Source organism: Buteo buteo, chromosome 1, assembly GCF_964188355.1.
Source record: "Buteo buteo chromosome 1, bButBut1.hap1.1, whole genome shotgun sequence".
Lineage (NCBI taxonomy): Eukaryota > Metazoa > Chordata > Aves > Accipitriformes > Accipitridae > Buteo > Buteo buteo.
In genome coordinates, this window is record NC_134171.1 from 85,090,744 (window position 1) to 85,111,404 (window position 20,661).

Genomic DNA, 20,661 nt, shown 5'->3' on the forward strand with positions numbered 1-20,661 from the left:
GTCTGTATTCTTAAAGCAACATAGAGTGAAATACTTGCAGTTTGACTAGTCTAGAAAAAGCAACAAGCAGAACTCTGCTTCTGAGCAACGTCTGTTTTTTGTTTACGGGTACTATAAATAGAAATACAAATTAATTTGAAAAACAATACCAAATAATTCAACTTACTAAAAACCTTGGTGTAGTTCTGTGTCCCTTCATAGCTCAGGATATCCTCCTTCTCTCGTACCATTTTGGAGGACTACAAGAGGATTGTGTCTTTCCTCTTTTCTGTTCCCTTCCTCCCTCTTCATCATCCTCAAGACCAAAGTCTTGCTTGCTTATTTTCTAGATGAAGACAGATAAGTACCTGTCTAAAGCTCAACACTTCCTGTTTAAGTGAGATGTCCTTTGCTTCAGGGCTTAACTGCACTATCTCTTTCTCATGCCAGGTCAGGAACAAGAACCAGCTCAGTTGTCTCACATGTGATTACTCAACTGTGGGCCTGACCAGAATTCACGCACTGTGAATGAAAGATAATAATGTCTGTGCTAACTGGAAATAAACTAGTAACTTTTCATCCAAATTCACTGCTTCCAATTTAATCATCGCTTCTGATTTTTATGCTGAACAAAGTTTGTCATCAGTTATGCTTGTAGTTAAACGGTTGAGTAGCAATTCAGCTGTTTGTTCTTCACATCACTTTCCTCATGTCATTTGTAACAGGAGCATGATACAACACTCATTACACAACATGACATATACTTGGAATGATGAAAAAACCTAGGGCGAGATTGTGCAAACAGTATGCAGCCCTGCCCCTGTGGATGCTTTGGGGAAGATTACACTTAAGAAAGGTGGAATCCCTCCAAGGTTCCTCTTGTTACTTGAAATGTGTGCACATTGTACCGTTGGGATCACGCGTTCTGTGGAAACGCGTGACCTGTTCAGTGAGTGTTGCAAAAAAGGTAACTTCTACCCTGCCAGGTAGAAACAGCTGCTGCCATAGGCCACTGTGCAAGATGTGCAAATAGAAAGGAGCTTTTCGTGTGTGTCTGCATGTAAGAGCAAGATTCCTATTCTCATTCTCCTCTTCCCTTGTAATACTTTCAGAAAAGCCATCTGTATTCTGGCTCCCAGTTTGGTGACTTGTTGCAGTGAGTCTGTTCATTCTGATGTGGTAGAGGAGTCTCTGAGGAGTTTTCTGTTCACTTGCATTCATGGCTTTTGTAACGCTTCAGGTGCTTCTGGTTTTGGTCTTGAGTTTGAGAATACCCATCTTCATATGTTGTCTCTCATTCACCCCCAGCTTTGGAACCCCAGTTTTCCTGCTTACTTTGATTGCGACTACCTGTGCTGTTAATTCTTTCTCTCCATTTCCCTCCCAACTCCTTGCATCATAAGTTCCAACAACACTGCTCTTGTCCAGCCTACCCCTCCCTAAAATCTGTCTCTCTGCTTCCAGGTGGAGCTTCCTAAACTCTTTCAGTAGCAGACAGCTTTTGCATTTCTAGCTGAAGCATAATGTTTCCTCCTAAGCATGCCCAGCACTCCTCATGCCACCGCAGCCTTTTCTGTCTTTGCCCTCTATCTCTGCCTGTACAGACATCCCATGGAGTCTGTTCTTTCTGCCATCGGCCCAGACGCATAGTAGAAGAATAAGTGCAGCTTTACTTGTGGTGCTTGTATAGCCACCGCAGTACTTCCAGGGTGATGATGGAGGCAGTAGGCAGTCTTTGACTAGCCAACCTGCTGCTTCTGCTGTCTTGGCTTTCCAGTCTGCCTTGAGAGAGAAGACTCATCTGTCTGCTAGGTTTGGAGAGGGGGTAAAGAGGAGAAGGAACGGGGGTGCCAAATGCCAGATGAAATTCTTCTGGGACTATTTATTTGTGCTGTCCCTCGGGATGTGATCTGTGGTCCTCGTGTATAGGAATTGCATTTTCTACAAAAACTACCACTGAAAGGTTTTCCCACATTCTTCAGTCAGTGCATTTTAGGAATAGCTGCTCTAATGCTTATCTCTTCCTACTTGGTATGTAAAGTAGGTTTAAGTAAATAGATCTGCTCATTTGGTTTGGGGGTTAGTTCATTTGTTGCTATTAAGTATTTGGCGTATTATCAAACCATTTTACAAAGGGTGTAACTGTGCAGCTTCCGTTAATATGCTTCCATCCCTATCACACATAGATCATTTACCCCCATAAGGCTGAGGCATTATCCAATTACCAGCCAGCTTGCAATTGATTGCATAAGAGTGTGATGAAGTAGATGCAGCCAGATGTTATCAAATGGCATAGGAAAGAATTTGAGGTCTTGGCTTGCTCAACATTAGAAGCAGAGTTTCAAGCTTGTGTTCTATGGGGGAGTGAGAAATGGAGAGCCAAGAAGGTTCTTGTATTGCCTGTATCTAAATGACTAAGTGGCGGTGATCCAGCACTTTAAATGAAGCCAAAGCCCTTGTATGCCAGTGCTTGCCTTCAATAAAACTACAGTCTCAAATCATATGGATTTGGTTTTTTTCCTGTTATTTCTTCTTCCACCAGAGAGAAAGCTACTTTGGTGGGGAGAGGGGAGCTTAGACTCCCCCTTTGGAGATACTCTATTACTAGGATGAGCGTTATTCAGAGAACATGGAACTGACGGAATTGCTCAAGAAGCAAGGTGAATTGTAATTTTAAAGTTGGCGGTTGCATGGTAGGAGAGAAATTTAGGAGGTCATTTAAAGCGAATACAGAGAAAAGGTGTTCACCGCTGCAATTAAGGTATGATAGGCTAATGCAGATGGTGCGTAAGGACTTGATACTCTTGACTCTCCAATAGCATACAGTGAGTTTGGTCTCAGATACTGCTTTGCCTTATCATTCCAGAACACGCTTCATTTGTTGTGACTGTCCAGGCGTAAACTTTCAGATGTCCTATCACACATGATGCTGCTGTTTGTAAAACAGTGCTAGCATATTTGTTCTAAGATAGCCTTTCCTGTAATTAAAATTGCTTTCTGCAAAGAGGGATCCTACTGAACAACTGTTCTTGGAAGGGAGGTCTTTTCTGTGCATTAAGTGGAAGTGTCGGCATGCCATAGGAGTCTTACTTCTAGCTTCAGCACAACGGGGAAGCGAGATGAGATTGATCTCCTCAAAGTAAATGTGTGGTGGTACCTGCAATTTGAAATCCCGTGCAGCAGTGATCTTTACAAAGTGGAAGACTTTTACTGTCCGGGACCACTGCCTTAGAAAATGCTGGTTTGCCACCCCCTTCAGGAGGACTCGGGTCACATTTTCTGTATAATTTAGTTGTCTTTTTTGTACTTAAGTGGTTTCAATATCTAAATAGCTGTTTTGGTGTGTCTTCCTATGTATATAGATAGCTCAGCTGTGATGACTGGAAACATATAGCCATTGACTCAGCTCTTTATCTGGAACTTGAGTGACCTTTTAGGTTTTCTGGGTCCTGACTCTTGAACACCTTCGTGATGAATATCAAGGTGCTTTACATTTACATGTGCTGAAGAAATGGGGTGCATACGAAAAAGCTGAGGCGGCTTGTTCCAGCACTGTGTTTTAGCTGGAGTTTCTTAATGGCAAAGAAATGGCTACACAGATGTAGCCCGTGGAGAGATGATGAAGGTGTGTAGTGCTGAGGCTGGGCCCTCTTTGGTCAGGCAGGGAGTTCTCCCAGTTTTCTATAAGTAACAGGCCATGGTGTTTTGTAGAAGATCCCCTGTGAAAGGTCAGTGTCATGCACTGGGGTTACTAGTAACACAGTTAAAATTGCTTATTAGTTGAGTGTGTTTCTTGAACCAAAACCATTCTCATTGCACAGCTTTTGGTTTCGTTTTTGTTTGTTTGGGTTTTTTTCTCTTTTCTGTAGTAGTAGTAGAAACTAACATAGAAAAGCCTCATCTCTCCCAGATTCAGTCTCAGGCTGCCATCCTCCTCCTTTGAACAGATTTTGTTAAATGTGTTTGCCAAATGTCAATGGCTTCATTATCTAAGGAGTACAAGAGACAGAGCGGTGTTTTCTGTGCATCGGTAACATTTGAATGTAGGAGGTCTTCCCGGTTCCCCTTTGCTATGTCTGTGCGGAAATGGTGGAAAAATAGGTTGAGAGTGGTCTTTTGAAAGCCCATCTAGTCCACACTAGTGCACCAGCAGTGGTATTTTGTACATACTAGTTCAATATGCTTTTTCAAATCTCCAGTGATAGAGACCTCCTTATTCTCTCCTCAGGCTTCTTGCTTCAATGTTCCTCTGTTCTTGTGGTTAAAAAGTTCTGGAGAGTGCAGCAAGGGAAACAAACTTAAGTCTATTATTTTGTGTCACAGTGATCATGGACGTGGAAAAAAGTGTAGTTGTTCTTCTTGTGCCAAAAGTTTTTAATATCCTTGAAGGCTGTCATGAGAACTAAAAGGTTAATTTTTTGCAAAGTTTCCTCGTAATTCCCATTGTTCTTGGTGTTTTATAGAGATGTGAAGAGACAGATAAGTCTAGTACTCACAGGGAGAATGTGGTATCCCAGCTGCTGTCATGTGTTGAAGAGATTAGGGCTTCTACGTGTGTCTTGCAGTAGCATGATTGTGTCTGTCTGTGTTAAGTTTTTTTAAAAACTACTGCCTAACCAGTTGTTTACTGTCTTGCCTTTGTGAAGGGTAATTATTTGTATGTGAATGCAGTGTCTTTCCTTCCTCCATTGAAATGATCAGTGATTTTTGATGCTTTGCTCCTTTTTTCCAGTGGTGCTTGAAATCTAAGCTAATCTGTTTAAAGTTCTTTCCAGCCTCCTGTCATCTGCACCCTGTGCCACTACCAAATAATAAACATTCTCTACCATCGCATTACTTACACTATAAACAAACACCTGGCCCTTTGGTACTCCTTCTGCACACGATTTCATTTTCATAAAGTACCACTGGAGCCTCTTACCTGGGTATGATTACCCAACGGGTTTTCCCTCCAGTACATTTTTCTTGCTTGCTTAGGAGAAGATCAGGTGGAAAAAGTTCTACTTGAAAGGCAGTTGCTTCTCTCCTACAGATTGAGCTGACGCTGTTTATTATGGATAAATCTGAGCTGGCCATTTTATTTTTTCTTGTTGTTTATCTGTTGCTTATACATGACAGGAGTCAAAAATAAGATGGCACTATAGATGAGATTTTCTCAGCATGATAGCATTTTTTTTTTATATCAGTGGTATTTCGTGGAGTTCATGTTTGTTATTTGAGTCACTGCTTGAAATGGCATGCAGCTAACAAGTAAAGTATACTGGAACTCAGAAGTCAAGAGTAACACAAATCCAATACAGATATTAAAAAAACGAAGATGAAAGGAAATGCTGTGGGGGTAACACACGCGGCTTGCTTCTGCAGTTGACGACACTTCTGGATCAGCAGATCTCTGACAATACCAACGGTTTCTTGTGGCTTACGGAGCATCTTTATCGTCCAGCTTTTCTTCGGAAATGCCATGAAAAGGACTTGCTGCCACAAACCAGCGAGTACTTCCTTCATTGAGGTCATGTTGGCTATGTTTGTGACCGCAGGTTTAGCTGGAAACATTTGTAGTCAAAATGACCAAATGTCACCTTTTCTTCTTGTAATTACAAACTGTGTGAAACTGAGGAATAATTGTTTTCTGTGTGTGATGTATCAAGAAAAATTGAAGTGAAAGAATTATCCTCCTTTTTGTGCATACATACACGTGCATACACACCCCATGATATAATTTGAAACTGATGATCTAAGATTACCTGGCCATGTTAATCGAATATATCTTGATGATTCCAGGTATCCCAAAGTTGATTACAACTGATATGGTCAAAGAAGGTGCAGCTGTGATTGATGTAGGCATCAACCATATCCATGATCCTCTTACAGGAAAGACCAAATTAGTTGGGGATGTGGACTTTGAAGGTCAGTGAAACACTCTTGATATGTACCTGTTGGATAAATATATTGAAGTTTGTGGGATTTATTCATGATAAATACTTGGAATAGCCAGTGTCTCAAATGAGACGAAAGTTGCAGGATTTTTTTCTAATTCATTTACTTAAATAAGAAAACAAACTATATGTTCATATATCTGCTCTTAAGAAATGGTATGTTATTTAGGAGAGGAAGTGTTACTTTTAATTATACATACTAGCAACCTTTAAGAGATGCAGATGAGCTCTTATAGCAGTGTGGTGGCAGAAGGTGCTTGTCTCCAGGTTTCCTTAATCCTTTGTGAATCTGTGCAGTGTTTCAAGAGTAAGCCATAAAAAGAGTTTCTGCTCTTTCACAAGTATAGGGTCTCCCACTGTTCATAGCAAATGTTATTATACCACAGCTTCTCAAGGTTCCTTTTAGGCTCTCGCTCTATACTCGTATGTGAAAATGCTAACTTCTGCTTTGGAAGTATCCTTTATGCTAAGGTTTAATGTGGGTTTATCTTAAGCTGTTGAAAATCTTGGTCCAGGCAAGCCTAACAGGTAAAAATTGGTGTTACATATTGATCTTTTTATGTTTAATGTGTTGCAGAGCAAGTTTCCAATGTAACTTGATTAAATATCTCTGCTCTGGAGGAGCTTCAGACTGGAATAGCAGGATTGTTGCAGTTGAAAATTAAAGCTTATTGGCAGAGTTGAGTGTGGGAAGCTTAGACAGCATTTACCCACATTATTAATGGTTCTCAACAGTTCCTTATTTTGATAAGTATGAAAATCACCCACAGGCCCACAGGTTTGTTTTTTTTTTTCACGGTTATTAACATCTTGGCTGGCATAATGTCTCAAAGCTTAATTATATTCAAAAAGTTTCTAGCCAGCTGTATGTATTTGTAATTACATCACTCCCTTAGTTCCTGCTTCTTTTACTCATCATACATGATACCGGTCTGTTAAAGTCAATGAAATTACCTGCACGAGTATAGCTAAGCGATTGTCTCAGCATGCATTTGGAAATATGTAACTTTCTGTGTACAATAGAGCTCCAGTAGAAAAATAGCTTTAGAGTACAACTTGAATTTTTTGTTTTGTTTTGTTATTCTGCTTGTACTATCACAAGTAAAAGGTTATATTTTCTGTTTTCAGGACTGAGGTACAGCAAATTTTCACAGTTTTTTGTTTGCTTTAGCAGGTATGGGAGGAAAAAAGCTATAACTTTGAGAAACATGAAATTGTATCCTTTTTGTTTGTTTTTCTTTAAATGTGAGACCTTCTGAATATAATATAGGTGTAGAGTCAATGGCAAGGCCATGATTCAGAGTTTCAGCAATGCACTGTATATGTCTCGTCATGTCTGCTGTGGGTTGTTCTCAGGATTTTACCTGGGGGGAGGGAAGATCCAAAAAAAGAGGGAGGAACTTCAACTTGGATTATGCCACTGCAGTTGCAAGTAGCATTTCACTGTGCATTGCCAAAGGGAAATTGTTGTTGGTTCATTGGTATCGGTGAAAGTTTCACTAAAACTCTAACAACAAAAAAAACACATCCCAGTGTATACAGTTGTAAATACTAAAAAGTAAATCACCCTTGTCAAGTATTTGATTTGGCAGTTAGGAAATGGACCAACCTAGTATATTCATGTAGCAAGTCATTTTATCCTTTTCTTCCATTTGATCACTTGACTGAATTTATTTTTAAGCCTAAGTGAAAATTATTTTTTGCAGATTAAGGCCAGGCATGTAAAAGGCTGGCATGACATACAGCACCTGTTTAACATCATGTAGCCCACCAATATCTGTTGTCTCATCATCTACTTCTTTAAGTTGAAAAATACAGCTGTGGAGAGAGCAGAGATTTAACTGGGCAATCTGAGGTTAAATTTGATTTATAAGAAACAGGTGGAAATGGCTTACTTCACCAGGTCATCTGACTGAAAAATCTCCTGTAGTAGAAATTAAGTTTATTAGATGGGTGAAAACTGTTTTGATTCAGTTATCATACCTTAGCAATACTTGGATGCCATCCTCTAGTCTCTAGGCATTAGGTTGGACACTAAAGTTCATTTTTATGTCTTCAGTAACACAAGGATGCCATTTCAGTTTCGTGTTGTTTTTTGGTTGGGTTTTTTGGTTGTTTTTTTTTTTAATGTTGTTCATTATTAAATTCAATGTAAGAAATGCCTGGACCAAAAAATTCCTACCGTAGGCCAAGATAATTTGATAGCTGCTCAAAAAATGAGTTTTGAAGTTTTGAAATCTGTTCTGAAATCTGCATTTGTTTGAGTCATGTCCACTTCTGCTGTAGGCAACAGACTTGCATGCAGTCACCTGCAGCCAGAGACCTTGCCCTTGACAGTGCTTCCCACAGTGGGCTGAGGACTGACCACTGGCATGTGCTGGTGTACGTATGTACACGCTCTGAAGGCAAGGAACACCTTTGGCTGTCCTTTAAACCCCAGTAGATGAGAGGAGGAGCAACAAGATTGTTTCATTTACTTACAGAAATTTAACGGTATCAGACTTGTGCATATCACTATTACAGCTGCTATAATGGTTGCCTTGGTAGTGATGGCATCGGGGTACCTGTGTGCTTGTCAGGCTTAACTGTTTATTTTGGGCAAAAATCCCAGGCTGCATTGTGGAATGTCTTTAAACAGTATTTGTCATTTCCCCCATCCTCATATGTCCTCTTTATTTTGACACTCCAAACTGTGTCCACATCAAAAAAGGGGGTTTTTTTTGGTTTGGGCTTGGTTGGGTTTTTTTGTCCAGAGTAGTTTACTGTGCAGTTCCAAGGTATCTAAAAGAACAAGACAAGAAAACATTATGCGTGTGGAGGTCAACTGCGAAGTGCTGAGGTGCCTAGCCTGATATTGGTAGGATATCTTAAATTGCGTGTGTATCTCTCCATATATAACCAGCACAGCGCATTCAGTGTACCCGTTCATGTTAAGAATCTGCCAAAATATATGGTCCAGGGAGGGGGCATTTTGTAGCTTCTGGGGGCCACAAGAGGTAGGGTGAAGTGACAGGAAGGAGAAGAAGTGGTGGCATCCTGAGATTATTGCCAACACCTTTCTAGTTACTTTGAGCAGCAAGTTTCAGTCGCGGAAAGGGAGATATGTTTCTATGAACAGAGTAATGGATGTGTGGGTGTACTTGGCCCTGTTCTATAGGGCTTTTGTTGCCGCAGCAGTAATGCTAAGGGAGGCGGAGGGCTACAAGGACCAGGAACATGCACTAAAGCAACAACTTACAAAGAGCATTTAACTGGAATGGCTTTTTTGGGTGGAGCACCATTTCCAAGAGTGACTGGTAGAACAGGGTAGTAACACGCCAATGTAGTGGCTAACCTTTGAAACTAGAACTGGAAGTGCCCGTGAAACCAAAATGTACAGAACTTGAGTGGGATTTGCTTTAAATGCTGCCTATATTTCTTTATGATTTCTCCCATATCTTCGACAAGCAGACAGTAATGCTAGTTTTTGAGTCTTTATTGGATGCCTATATAGAAAAGAAAGCCTTTATGTAAGACCTTTGTAGGTGATGTAGTTGCCATATCAGTGGAGGGGTTTATAAATGAGAATTGTTCCCCTGACTCGTCTGTTTTGCACAGCCTAGGCAACGTAAAAGAGATTCTGGAAGAGGAGTGCCACCAGGAGCAGGGAGGAAGGAGTTCCCCGTACTGAATAGCAGAAAAGAGTGCCTCAACAAATGATCGATATGGTGAAGGGTGATGGGTGTATATTATGAATTTCCTTTGAATGAGAGTTAATTGTACGTAGTGAAGGCAGGGAAACCAGCAAAGTGGTATGTTGAATACTATTAAGGGGGAGAATGGACCAAATTCACATATCTATTCTGGATAGACCAAGTGTACCAAAAAGAAAGAATCAGTTGAATAAAAGCCAGCGAAATGTATCCTGTCCTCATCAGCTACAGGACTAATGACTACAAAGTAATCAGGTGAGCTGACAGGTTTCCTGAAACTTGTTCATGTAGTTCAAGAGATTTACCATGATAATCTTCAAATCCAATTACTTAAGGGAAATGGTGGACCTGCAGTTGAATCTTAGCTACAGTTTGCAGGAAAGCCGGGCTTTGTGACAGTAGTCGCTTCTGACCGTTGTTTGCTGCCGCTTTGCGTTCATTGTGTTACCTTCCAGGCTGTAGGCTTCACTTTGGATTATTGAATCCTTTCCAAAGTATCTCTCTGTGCAGCTTTTCCCAACAGTGGTCGTGAAAATAGAACATGGATGTTCCAGCTGCTTTTGCTATAGCTTTTGTTAGTTAATTTCTCAGTTGATTTTGAAGACCTGGCATTCATTTTGCAATTAATAAAAGTCCAGTCTGTGTAATCTTGTCACCGTATTGCTGCTCTGCAAAAGTTGGGGGAAGCGTTGCCTGTTGTTATGTTCCACTAGTGCGAAAAGTAATTAAGAATGTTAGCATTAGGCTGTGACCGCCAGAAGGCCAGACGGACTGAGTGCTAACTGGTGGCAGTAAGCTGCTGGATGGCCAAGTCTAGGGGCTCCACTGCAGAAGAGGATCTGCAGGGGTCTAAGTAAGTAGGCTTTGATATTTTGCATTGCTGCTGCCACTGCTTATTATCCCAAGGCTACAGCGATATCCCAGCCACCTGTCTGTGCTAATTAGCTGAATGCAAAGAGGCTGTTGTGCATAATTTCATGGTGGATTTTTCTGCCCAAGATGCCTCTCTTGCTCGGCTTGTAGAGGTACTGGATGAGAAGAGATGTATGCACTATTAGAATTACAGTACTGGGCCATAATTCCTTGGTTTTCCTTTATATTGCTGTTAAAATAGCTGCACTAAGAGCAACAAGGATAACAACAAAAAGAAGGAACTATGAGAAATGGGGTAAATGCTTGCTGGTTGGTATCCCACAGTGCTTAGTGAGAAGAATCCCAGAATGTGTAGAGCAGAGCATGGGATATCTGCTGTGATTGCTGAGCACGTGATTTGCACTTTTACAGTGCTGCAGGGATGCAGTGAACCAGAGTAGCTTTACAGGGACTCATAAAGCTGTGTGGAAACAGTGCTTAGGCAGGAATTACTCTGCATCACTTAATGCAGATGCACAAGACCCAGAACTGCCTTCAGGTTGAGACTTGCCCTTGGTTTGTGTGATTAACCCTATTAGGTGTCTGATGTCCTTAGCTTTAAAGGAACCTAGGAATGAAGGGCTGTTTCCAAAGCAGCGGATCCTGTTTTTCAAGGAAATGATCTACATTTCATTTCTTCTGAAGAATCAAAGGAAGATTTTAAGGTTCTACAGAAGCTGCAAAATAGCAGCTCCTCCCCCATAGGCACCTAATTTGCGTACCAACATTTTCCAGATTGGCAGAGAAATGCCTGGGAGAACAGCATGCATCTTGAGAAAGCAGAGTTAAAGCTAGGGACACAGTTACACTATTCCTGAGAAACAGAAACAAGACTACTTGAAGGAACCGACAGTGGAGCACCTTGCTTCCCAACATGAAATCGGTCACACTGAAGTGCTGTCTTGGAACTGTGCTTTGGCCTACTAGACTTCACAAGGAAAGGAAAATCTGTTTATGTTTTTGAGGGCCAGGTTATTTTTCCGCCTTTGGTTGCTGGCATTTATCTTGGAAAATTGCATTCACCGTATCTGTATTTACTCTTACAGATGGAAACTTATCAGATGTTAGTTTCCCCGCCATAGACACTTGTGCCTTTAAAAATCTGCATCAGCTTTTGTGAATGAGCTATCCGGGTGGTTTTATGCTAACTGATACAAAATATGTCATCTGCCACACTGACCGACAGGGATTTCCATAATGATAGAGTATGGGTAGAGAAATTCCCCAACAACTTGTGAAAACAGTGTACTGTGTGTTTACTGCTGAGCACAGTTACTAACACTAGAGGCAATGAATGTTGTACATGATATTCATTAGAAGGCATTCTTTAGGTGAGGCATGGTCCGGTTGTAGATTGTACCTCTTTGTAAGTGAGATAGGAGTAGTTTGAATAATACCACAAAAGGAGGTATGTAACATTGCCATGGAAACAAACTTATTTCAATTTAAAATGCCTACAATATTTTTATGTTAATTACTGAAGTGTTTACTTCAGATGTGGGTGCATTTCAATAATTATAACATTAATCTGGGAATTCGTACTAACTGTATTAACCGTAAACACCAATCTCAAATGGTAGGCAGTTCAAAATAGTATAACTACTAAAAAGACAAATTATTTGTGTTTGAGAATATTAAGAATAACTGTCATATGAGATTTTAATTCATTTGTTACAATTTACATGTAAAAAAAACCACATTGCAATTTGTTTACCTTTCCAAGTATTTTCACAGTATATCTGGTGGTACTAGTCAACTGAGTAATTAAAACTCTCCCAGTTGTAATTACCATCTGTCCTCAATGAGGCTTAATCTTGTATTCTTCAGTTCAGTGAGATATTTACCATGAACTTCTGCGAATGCTCTTGTTAGGTCCCTGCCTTGGGGAGTTCAGACAGGGAATTTTTTAATTTCATTTATGCCCGCCCCCCCCCCCCCCCCCCTCAAAATCTAATAGGTACTCTATCCAAAAAAAAAAAGAATATCCAGCTCTTCAAATTCTCTTGTGATATTTCTTTTTGGGAGACCTTGTTATTCACAACATTAAAGCACTACATACATTCAAGATGAATACACTTAAAGCAGAAGCAAGTTATCTTGTTAGTTCCAAAATCAAGGTGCCTGGTTTTCAATCCATTGATCTCTTCTCATAGCTGGGTATAGATTCTCCTCTGTAGTGACTTCAGTGGAAATGTATGTGCTTGTGTCAGAGTTATGCTTGCTCAGTTTTCTTCTGTGTATGCATGTGTGCCTTTTTAAAAACAATGCTTTTAAAAGTGGGGTGTGAGTTTCCAAGAAATTATTTCTAAGCAAGCAAAAAAACCCCAAACTAACAAACAAAAAGCCTCTCACAGTGGCACTTGAGAAAAAAAACTCTGTAGTAATCAGGTTAGTAATATGCCATTTGGACTACCCTTTATTAGCAAATAACTGCTCATTACAGTTTGTCATGCGATGAATTCCCAGTCAGTTGCATATAATTCCTTTGCAAGTAACCTGCCATTCCAGTTGATTGCATTTTGCATGGTAGATAAGAATATCAAATAAGGATTTATTGCTACGTTATATTAATTCCTCGTACAAAGAGGCTAACTTGACAGGTGTTAACTTAAATGCTTAAAAAAAAAATAATCCATACATATTTACCTCTTAACACAGGCATTCAAGGTGTATCCTAAGTTTGGATAGTCTGACGTGGTTCATGGTTGGAGCTAATTGGGCTGTAAGAGTTTCCTTTCTGTTTGAGATTTGGGCAAGATCTGCGCCTCCTGATCCTAGTTCAGTATAGGCACCCTACTAATACTAGTTTAAAAAAAAAAAAAAGTCTCGTCTGGAGGAGCTGAGTGTTTATGGCTAAAGTTGCAATGGGAATTTTGCCACTGGAATCTATTTTTCCTTGAAGACAATTCTCGTTTTTGTTCTTTGTCCATATTGTGAAGCAGAAAACCGAATCAACCAGGAAACTGTAATTTCTCCCTCTGCGGTTTTAAGTTCCCTTTTGTGATTGTAGTATGTCTTTGTTAGAAGGTGCAAACCAGAGTTGGGGAAAAAGGCTGAATAGGTGACTTGACTGTTGCTGGTGCTCTGCTGTCGATTTTGACAGTTACAGCAGACTCCTGCTCTGCATGCTGCTCCTCAGGAGGGCACACAGTTTGGGGCGTCCTGTCTTTAACCACAGAATGAGATCCCCAGCCTCCATAGCTCTCCTGGATATTGAAGGTGCAGTATCCCAGCTGGCGGATGGGGGTGATGCAAGTTTGTGCTGCCCTCCTGGGTTGGTGCTGCCTTCCTGGGGTCGTCCTGCCCTCATGTCACCCAGATGTTATTGGGCCAGCTGGTCAGCTGGGTCAGTCAAAAACTACCCCTGACTGAAAAGGTTTGGTGAGATTAACTGTACATCTGTCTGACCACAGGCTCCGTGTGTGGTGTTCCCATGAGGAAAGGGCAGCCTGCTGCAGGTAGATCAGCTCAAACAGGTTGTGAAACCATGTCCCAGAACTAGCCCCTGGGTAATAATATTCAGATGAAGAAAACTACCTTGCAGCCCTAGTCCTGACTGTATTCTGTCACTGCCGTGGCTGTAATAAGACTTCTGCCTTAACTTTTCCCGTGTTCACCAGTGCTTGACAAGTCGCAGTCCTTTATGCTCATTGCCAGTTAGGCATATGTGGGCAATGGAAGGAAAAAAAAAGGTTTTGGAAACATTCTTAGTCAATACCTTTTTCTCTTTTTTTCTTAGAAGTGAAGAAGAAGGCTGGCTTTATCACTCCAGTACCAGGAGGGGTAGGACCTATGACTGTTGCAATGCTTCTGAAGAACACACTCATAGTTACTAAAAAGCTCATTTACTAGAGCAAGCGGGCTACCTTGGAAGAAGAATCCAAGTTCTATTTATTGATACACAAAACATTTATTTTTTACTACAAAGATATTTATTTCTACGTTGTATTTATTTTTTCATTTAAAGTATGCTAAACCTGATGGTTTACAAAATGTTAAAATACTTTGTGTTACCTCCCACTGACTCATCGTGAGCAAAAATGAATTGGAGAATGCAGCCTATGCAGATACGTTGTTGTTAGTCAGTTCTGTGTGTGAAAATGAAGAACGAAGCATAAATTACAAATATACCTGCATATCTGGGAATGGGGTGCAATTACCAAGATCTTTTAAGCACTTGGGAGCCTCAGTTTTGATCAACCAGTATAAAACCTAAGTTTCAACACACTAGATATCTTTTAAAAATATGGTTTGGGTTCTGAGGTCATGAAGCATTCTGCGTGTAGTTTGAAGTCCTGAAATATTTATTTTTTTTTTAAAACACTTAGAGATAGCAGCAGAAATCTTGAATCTTAAAGGAGTGAAAGACTGCAATTTTTGTTTCAGCTGCCCGGCAGCAATGTTGACATGAATGCAAATATTCAGTATGTGTTTTAAAATAGTCAAGTAAACTTGAACGCTGGTGAAATTCTTACCTTGAACATGTGCAAGAGGTATGTGTGAATAAGTAGCTAGAATTGAGGCCAGAATTACTTTCTTTCCATGTCTGGATTTGTTTGACAAAATATTTTGGTGCGCAATACCCTCATCCCACAAAAAAACCTAGATGACTGGGCTGGATCGGACTTCAGTGAGGTAGAATGTAGTTAAAACTACCATGTATGTACACTATGTGTAACAGGGGAGTGGGGGGAGACAAGAGTGAGAGAAAAGCAAAAGTTTACCCCAGATGAAATATTAGTGTTGGAATTTTAAGCCATTTAATTATTCTCTTATTTTCTGAAACTGCATGAAGGATTTTTTTTTTACTCCATGATGTAAGGCTCAGCCCTGTGAATCCTTAGCTACAATGTTTTGCTGCTTAGAGAGGACTATATGGGATAATAAGATCAGTATGTTTCTATTCCAAAAAATTGTAGTTCCAAGATGGATCTAGCATAGTCTCGTGCAATGTAAAAGTTGGAGTGGAGTTACTGCTAAGATGCCCGTTGAACTGAGTGTTTGCACTATTGACATGAAGAGCCTACCCCAATTCCCACTGAAGTCAGTGGGAACCAGTTTGGACTTCTGTCTTTGTGGTTTTTTCTCAGTTGGGATAACTTTGATTTCTTTTCATCAAGAGCCTTAGGTGTTTGCCAGTAGACTATAGATAACTTGAAAGGGGAAGAAAAAAATATTGTGGCTAAATACTACTGCCACTAAACAAAAAAATGTGCTTACTGTAATAAAAGAAACAAGATGGAGCATCACCTCCATGCTGATTGTTCTTGTGATGGACTTTCTGAGAGTTTTGTGTAATGCAGCGTTTCAAAAGAAGTTGACAGAGTCATTATGAAATATATAGTGCCAATAGTGCAGACACTTGATTATCTGTTTAAATTTAAGCAGTAGTATAAACGTTAGGAGGGTCAAGGTGCCTATGGAGATAATACTTAGACTGATTGACGAAGGTGGAATAAAACTTGTTCGCTGTTATATATGTCTTGGTGAAAAATTTTAATACAGTTTGGGGGATGGTCGTGTTGGTTTTTTTTATCAGTGTGTTAAAAGTGGAGTGAATGGAAATCTTTTGCATGTTCACTCATTACTTTTTTTTCATCTGTTCACATTGCTGTTCTAGATTCATGTTTGTGTTCTTCGATTTAACTATAATCATCTGCATTTTTTGGGCAGAATAACTATGGCTTTTTGCTTATGTCGCTCGAGTGAATCTGCCTCTTTCGTGTCCTACAAACAGTTTATTGTGCATCTTAAGCTTTTTCTCTTTTCACCTATGGTGGATGGGTTAGCATTACACAAAAGCCAGTTAGACTGAGGTTTTGCTCAATGGCATGCTATTTTCAGAGCTGCCAGACACATCTGTGAGAGTATTCTCCACTGGGAGAACATCCAGAAGGAGCATCCAGAGGGAAGGGCCAGTTAACCAACCCAGAAAGCATGCTCGTGTGCCAGACTTGGTCAAGTCTGGCCCGAGCACGAATGCCCTGTGGCGGACAGAGGCACGGCCTTATCCACTGAAGCCTTCCCACAGGCCTACCGCACCCAGCCGTGTTGCCTAATGACAAAGCCACCTCTCGGATTCAAGCTGGATTAAGCTCCCATTGTATAGATGTGTGTTGAAAGCAAAGCTCATGAGACGTAGCCCTACTTGGGACTGATAGCAGAGGTTATCCGGGTAGGCACAAACACTCCTGTTGATCCAGGGAGTGCGCAAGTTGCACTCGATCAGCGTGCAGGCATGCAGCAATTCAGGATAGCGAAGGAAGGGAAAAGCCTCCTGGAATGCAGTCCATGAGCAGGAGAACGCATAATTAAAATGTGCATAACTAGCTTGTGTTTTTCCCTTAACATGTGAAGTGGTTAGATTTAATCCTACGGATCACTGAGGAGAGTAGAGGGAGAACTTGAGGTGTCTGGAGTTATTAGAGCATTTATCAGAAGATTTTTGGTTTTAAAATACAAAAATTGTGAAATGTTTTTCTTGCTTGGAGCTCACAGCTGAGAGAGCAAAGGTGGTTGCTGGGGTGAAGTGTGTAGCTCTCCTTCGGTGAGAGTCGGGTTGTTGATGCGTGTGTACATTATTGAACTGGGCCTTTCTGATGATCTGCTCTAGTATGTTTGGCTGCATAAGTACCCTTCAGAGGGACCAGTCCTACTTGTTCCAAGCTGCCTGTGACCAAGGAAGTTGCGCAGCGTTTGGGGCTGTGGAGAGTGGTTTAGTGCAAGAAATGTGTATGACAGGCATGTCTTAGAGACCTACAAATGCTATATGTAAAAAGTACGATTGTTCTCATGATGCATACCCGCTTCTTGAAAAGGTAGAGACGGGCTTTTATGGCAGTATAGGGGCAGGAGTAATGAAGGGATCGCCTAATGTAGGAGGCAGCAGCTTACCTGCTCTTTCAGTCTGTGTTTTCTCGGCGCCTGTGCTTTGCCAGCTTTCGACTTCTGCCCCGCGCAGCCACGTGTAGCTCCAGCCAGCAATCTCAGGCCTTGCGCAGGGCTGGTGGCTTGCTTTGCTTCAGAGCGTTGTGCATACAGGGAGGCTGAATGAAAAGTGATTAGCATGCCCCTTGGGCTCGCCAGAGCCTGTGATCAAAGGCCTCTTGCTGGCAGTCACTGATGGAGAACATCATCCATTATCTTTGTGTCTGATCACTTCCTAATCTCGGCACTAGCTGTTCTCGCAGTTCCTCTTCTGGCTGGCAGGGAACTGAGGTACAGGGAGGACCAAGGAAGGAACGCAAACCAAAGCAGGGGCTGGTCCCTGGACCCTGAACTCCAGAGTAGCATCCTGGATGCTGACTGTCCTCCTGGAATTAACACAAGACCTGCATTGCTGAGGGAAAGAAAGATCATGTTTTTCACAATACGTCATTTTTCATTTTGCTCACCTCTGTTTTGCTGTGTTTCGTTGATCTGCTCTGGCACATACCAGGTCTCTCTTGAAAACTGTATCTTTGCATGCACAATTATGCCCACAGGTAATAGGAAACCAAGGTTTCAAAAGAAAACCTGATCCCATTGCTAGATAATAGCAGTTTCCTAAATAAATGTGTGGTTGCCCCGGGGGTTGAGGTTGTTGCCAGATGCACCTTTTTTTGATTGGTGAGAACAGCAGATGACGCTTCATGGCATATAAGTGCAAGAGAAAACACGGGAGCGCAGATAAGCAGAGCAAGCGAGCCATCTGGAAAGAAGAGTTGAGAAGGTGTTAAAGCAGCTGCTTGCCATGGCATTTGGAATGCTAATCTATATTTTGCTGAAAGGTAGGTTTGGAGGAGGCTTTACGATGTTGTAAGATACAAGGCTTTGTTGAACAATAGTTCACCCTTTCTGAAATAAGCAGTAGGGGTGGGAAGCATGCAAAGACGTTGCAAAACAGAATTACTGTAGAAATTTTAAAACTGGATAAGATTTTAACTGATAGGGCATAGTTTAGATGCTTTGAAAAGAAGCTACTTAGATGGGTAAATAGGTGTAACATTGTAGTATATTACAGGTATCTGTGTTGTATATTGCATCAGGTAACAGAATGGAGAACAGAATGGATGTGTATTTTGGAAATTTGCAAACAATGCTTTGTTTCCCTGCAATCATTATTACGCTGTGGCGTAAGGAAGTTTGAGGCAAGAATGTTTTAAATTAATTGTTATTGTATTGCTGCATCATATCAGAATTGTATTAAGTGGGTACATGTTTTCTGGATAAAATGAACCTTGAATAGATATATTGAGTTTTTCTGTTACAGTAAGCATCTATTTGCATTACACAGCAATGGGGGCACTGAGTGAAGAGTCAGCTATTACTGTTTCATCCCTCAGCACAGACTTATGGAATAATTGGACAAAAAACAACGCTGAAGGTATTTCTTTTGTGTTCTGTTCGTCTCTATTATGTCACTTAAAACCCCAAACCAACAAAAAAAAACCCCAAACAACCGAAAATTCAAACAAACCTAAACCAAACAAAAACCCCAACAAAATCTATTATGATGATAGCTGCGATAATGCTCCTGTCACTTGGACACTGTTGAATTTTGTGTGTGTTTTATTTGTGAGATGAGCTGCTTTCTTCAAGGAGCCTTAAAAACCTCTCTGAAGTAATAGCTGCCACTCCACTGGGGTAGACTCAGTGTTGACCAGCTAAAGGATCATTTATCCAAAGTCAGTTATAATTTGAAGAAGATAATTTAAGGCTAATTGAGATGGATGATCTGCATTTCTGATGGCCATTTCTGTTACTTTTAACTAGTGCTTGGTTTCTAGCTGTCCTCAGCGTGAATTTTTATGCACTCAAGTGAGAATGCAGCAAGCATAACTTCAAGTGATGCCTTCTCATTACTGTTACTCAGTAGTTTCTTTCTTTGTTGCAGTTTTGCTTTTGGCTATCACAGCTTCCATAGCCCTCTTCAGAGTGCTAGCGCTCTCTTTTCTTTCTTTCTCTTTTCTGACTGAAATGTGAACTCAAGCTATTTACCTGCCAACATCTGAGACCAGAGCGCTGTGTTTATCCTGCAAGCTGCATTCTTGATGTTACTTCAGGTGCTAGTGATGTCATTACTTTTGGAGAACTGTGCGATTTGGAACTGAGGTTTTGGCAGGTCAGTAAAGGAGGAAAGGATTTTAACCGTGATACTTATTAATGTCTTTGTACTTTAAAAAGAACATAAACATGCATACAAATCATCTTCTGTTAATTGTAAGTCATCACAGAATGTCTTACAAGCTTTTTTTAGCAGATCCATAAGCTTTTTATTTTTCTCATAACAAGTCAAACTGTTTTTTCGTTTGGTTTTTTTTTTTTCCTAACTTTGTCATAGTGGTACAGTTTTATAGATATATATACACTCATCCATATACTATATACATATACAAATACTATATAAGCGGGTTTCATATATATGTATGTAAGATATATATTTTTTTATATATATACATATACATATGTATGTGAAGTTACGATGATGTTGATTTTTGAGTGCAGTAGTTTGATTTATCAGCGCAGCACTGTGGTCTGGTTTAGTGGATTTGTCTGTGACACGATTCTTCCAGAGTTGCATACAGCAAACAGGAGTATAATGAAGTAGAATTATGTTGTGACTTGTTAACTACCCTGTTCGTGTTATTTCTAGAAAGCAGGAGTTATGGGTCATGTTTTAACAAATAAGAGGCTTATTTACAGGGACACAGCCATGTCTGGTACTGTCCCATGTACCTTTATGGTAGCTGTGACTCTTGCAATTCAACTAGGTATCAGCGCTTTTAGTTGAAAGCGTGTTCCCCTCAAAGGTGGAAGCAAATTCGCAAACATACAAGCACACGTTTACACGGGTAGTTAAAAGTATATTTCAGTGGACCTTTTACAAAGCCACTGAAAAGTTAAAAAACAGCATTTCCAGAAAGAAGATTGAAAAGAAATGCTTAAAGAGTCACCAAAGAAACTGGCTGTATCTCTCTGAAGTTTTCTTGTAGCTCCTATTCCTGTGCAAGTTAAGTTTATAGTAAGGTTTATAACCAAGGTTCAGTAATACTGGATCCGAAGAAAATGAATTCCTGGTTAAGTATCACTGGAGGAACTGGCAGTTTCTTGTGGGATTGCAAGTCCTCTGGGGATGTTAATTTCTGCTCAGTCCGTTTGCC

At 40.5% G+C, this 20,661-nt stretch overlaps 1 protein-coding gene across 8 annotated transcripts in view; it reads left to right on the forward strand.

Moving 5' to 3' along the window:
• LOC142036327 (bifunctional methylenetetrahydrofolate dehydrogenase/cyclohydrolase 2, mitochondrial-like) overlaps window positions 1-20,661 on the forward strand; it is a 52,290-nt gene that overhangs the window by 23,302 nt on the left and 8,327 nt on the right. For 2 of the 8 annotated variants that reach the window (XM_075039472.1, XM_075039473.1), the window contains exons 7-8: window positions 5,761-5,886; window positions 18,795-18,884. In XM_075039472.1, the coding sequence (XP_074895573.1) occupies window positions 5,761-5,886; window positions 18,795-18,884 (216 nt within the window). Of the gene's footprint in view, window positions 1-5,760; window positions 5,887-6,492; window positions 7,038-7,089; window positions 8,409-14,258; window positions 15,999-18,794; window positions 18,885-20,661 lie in introns of those variants that run through there. The other 6 variants (XM_075039475.1, XM_075039477.1, XR_012652139.1 and 3 more) reach the window with 5 other exon arrangements.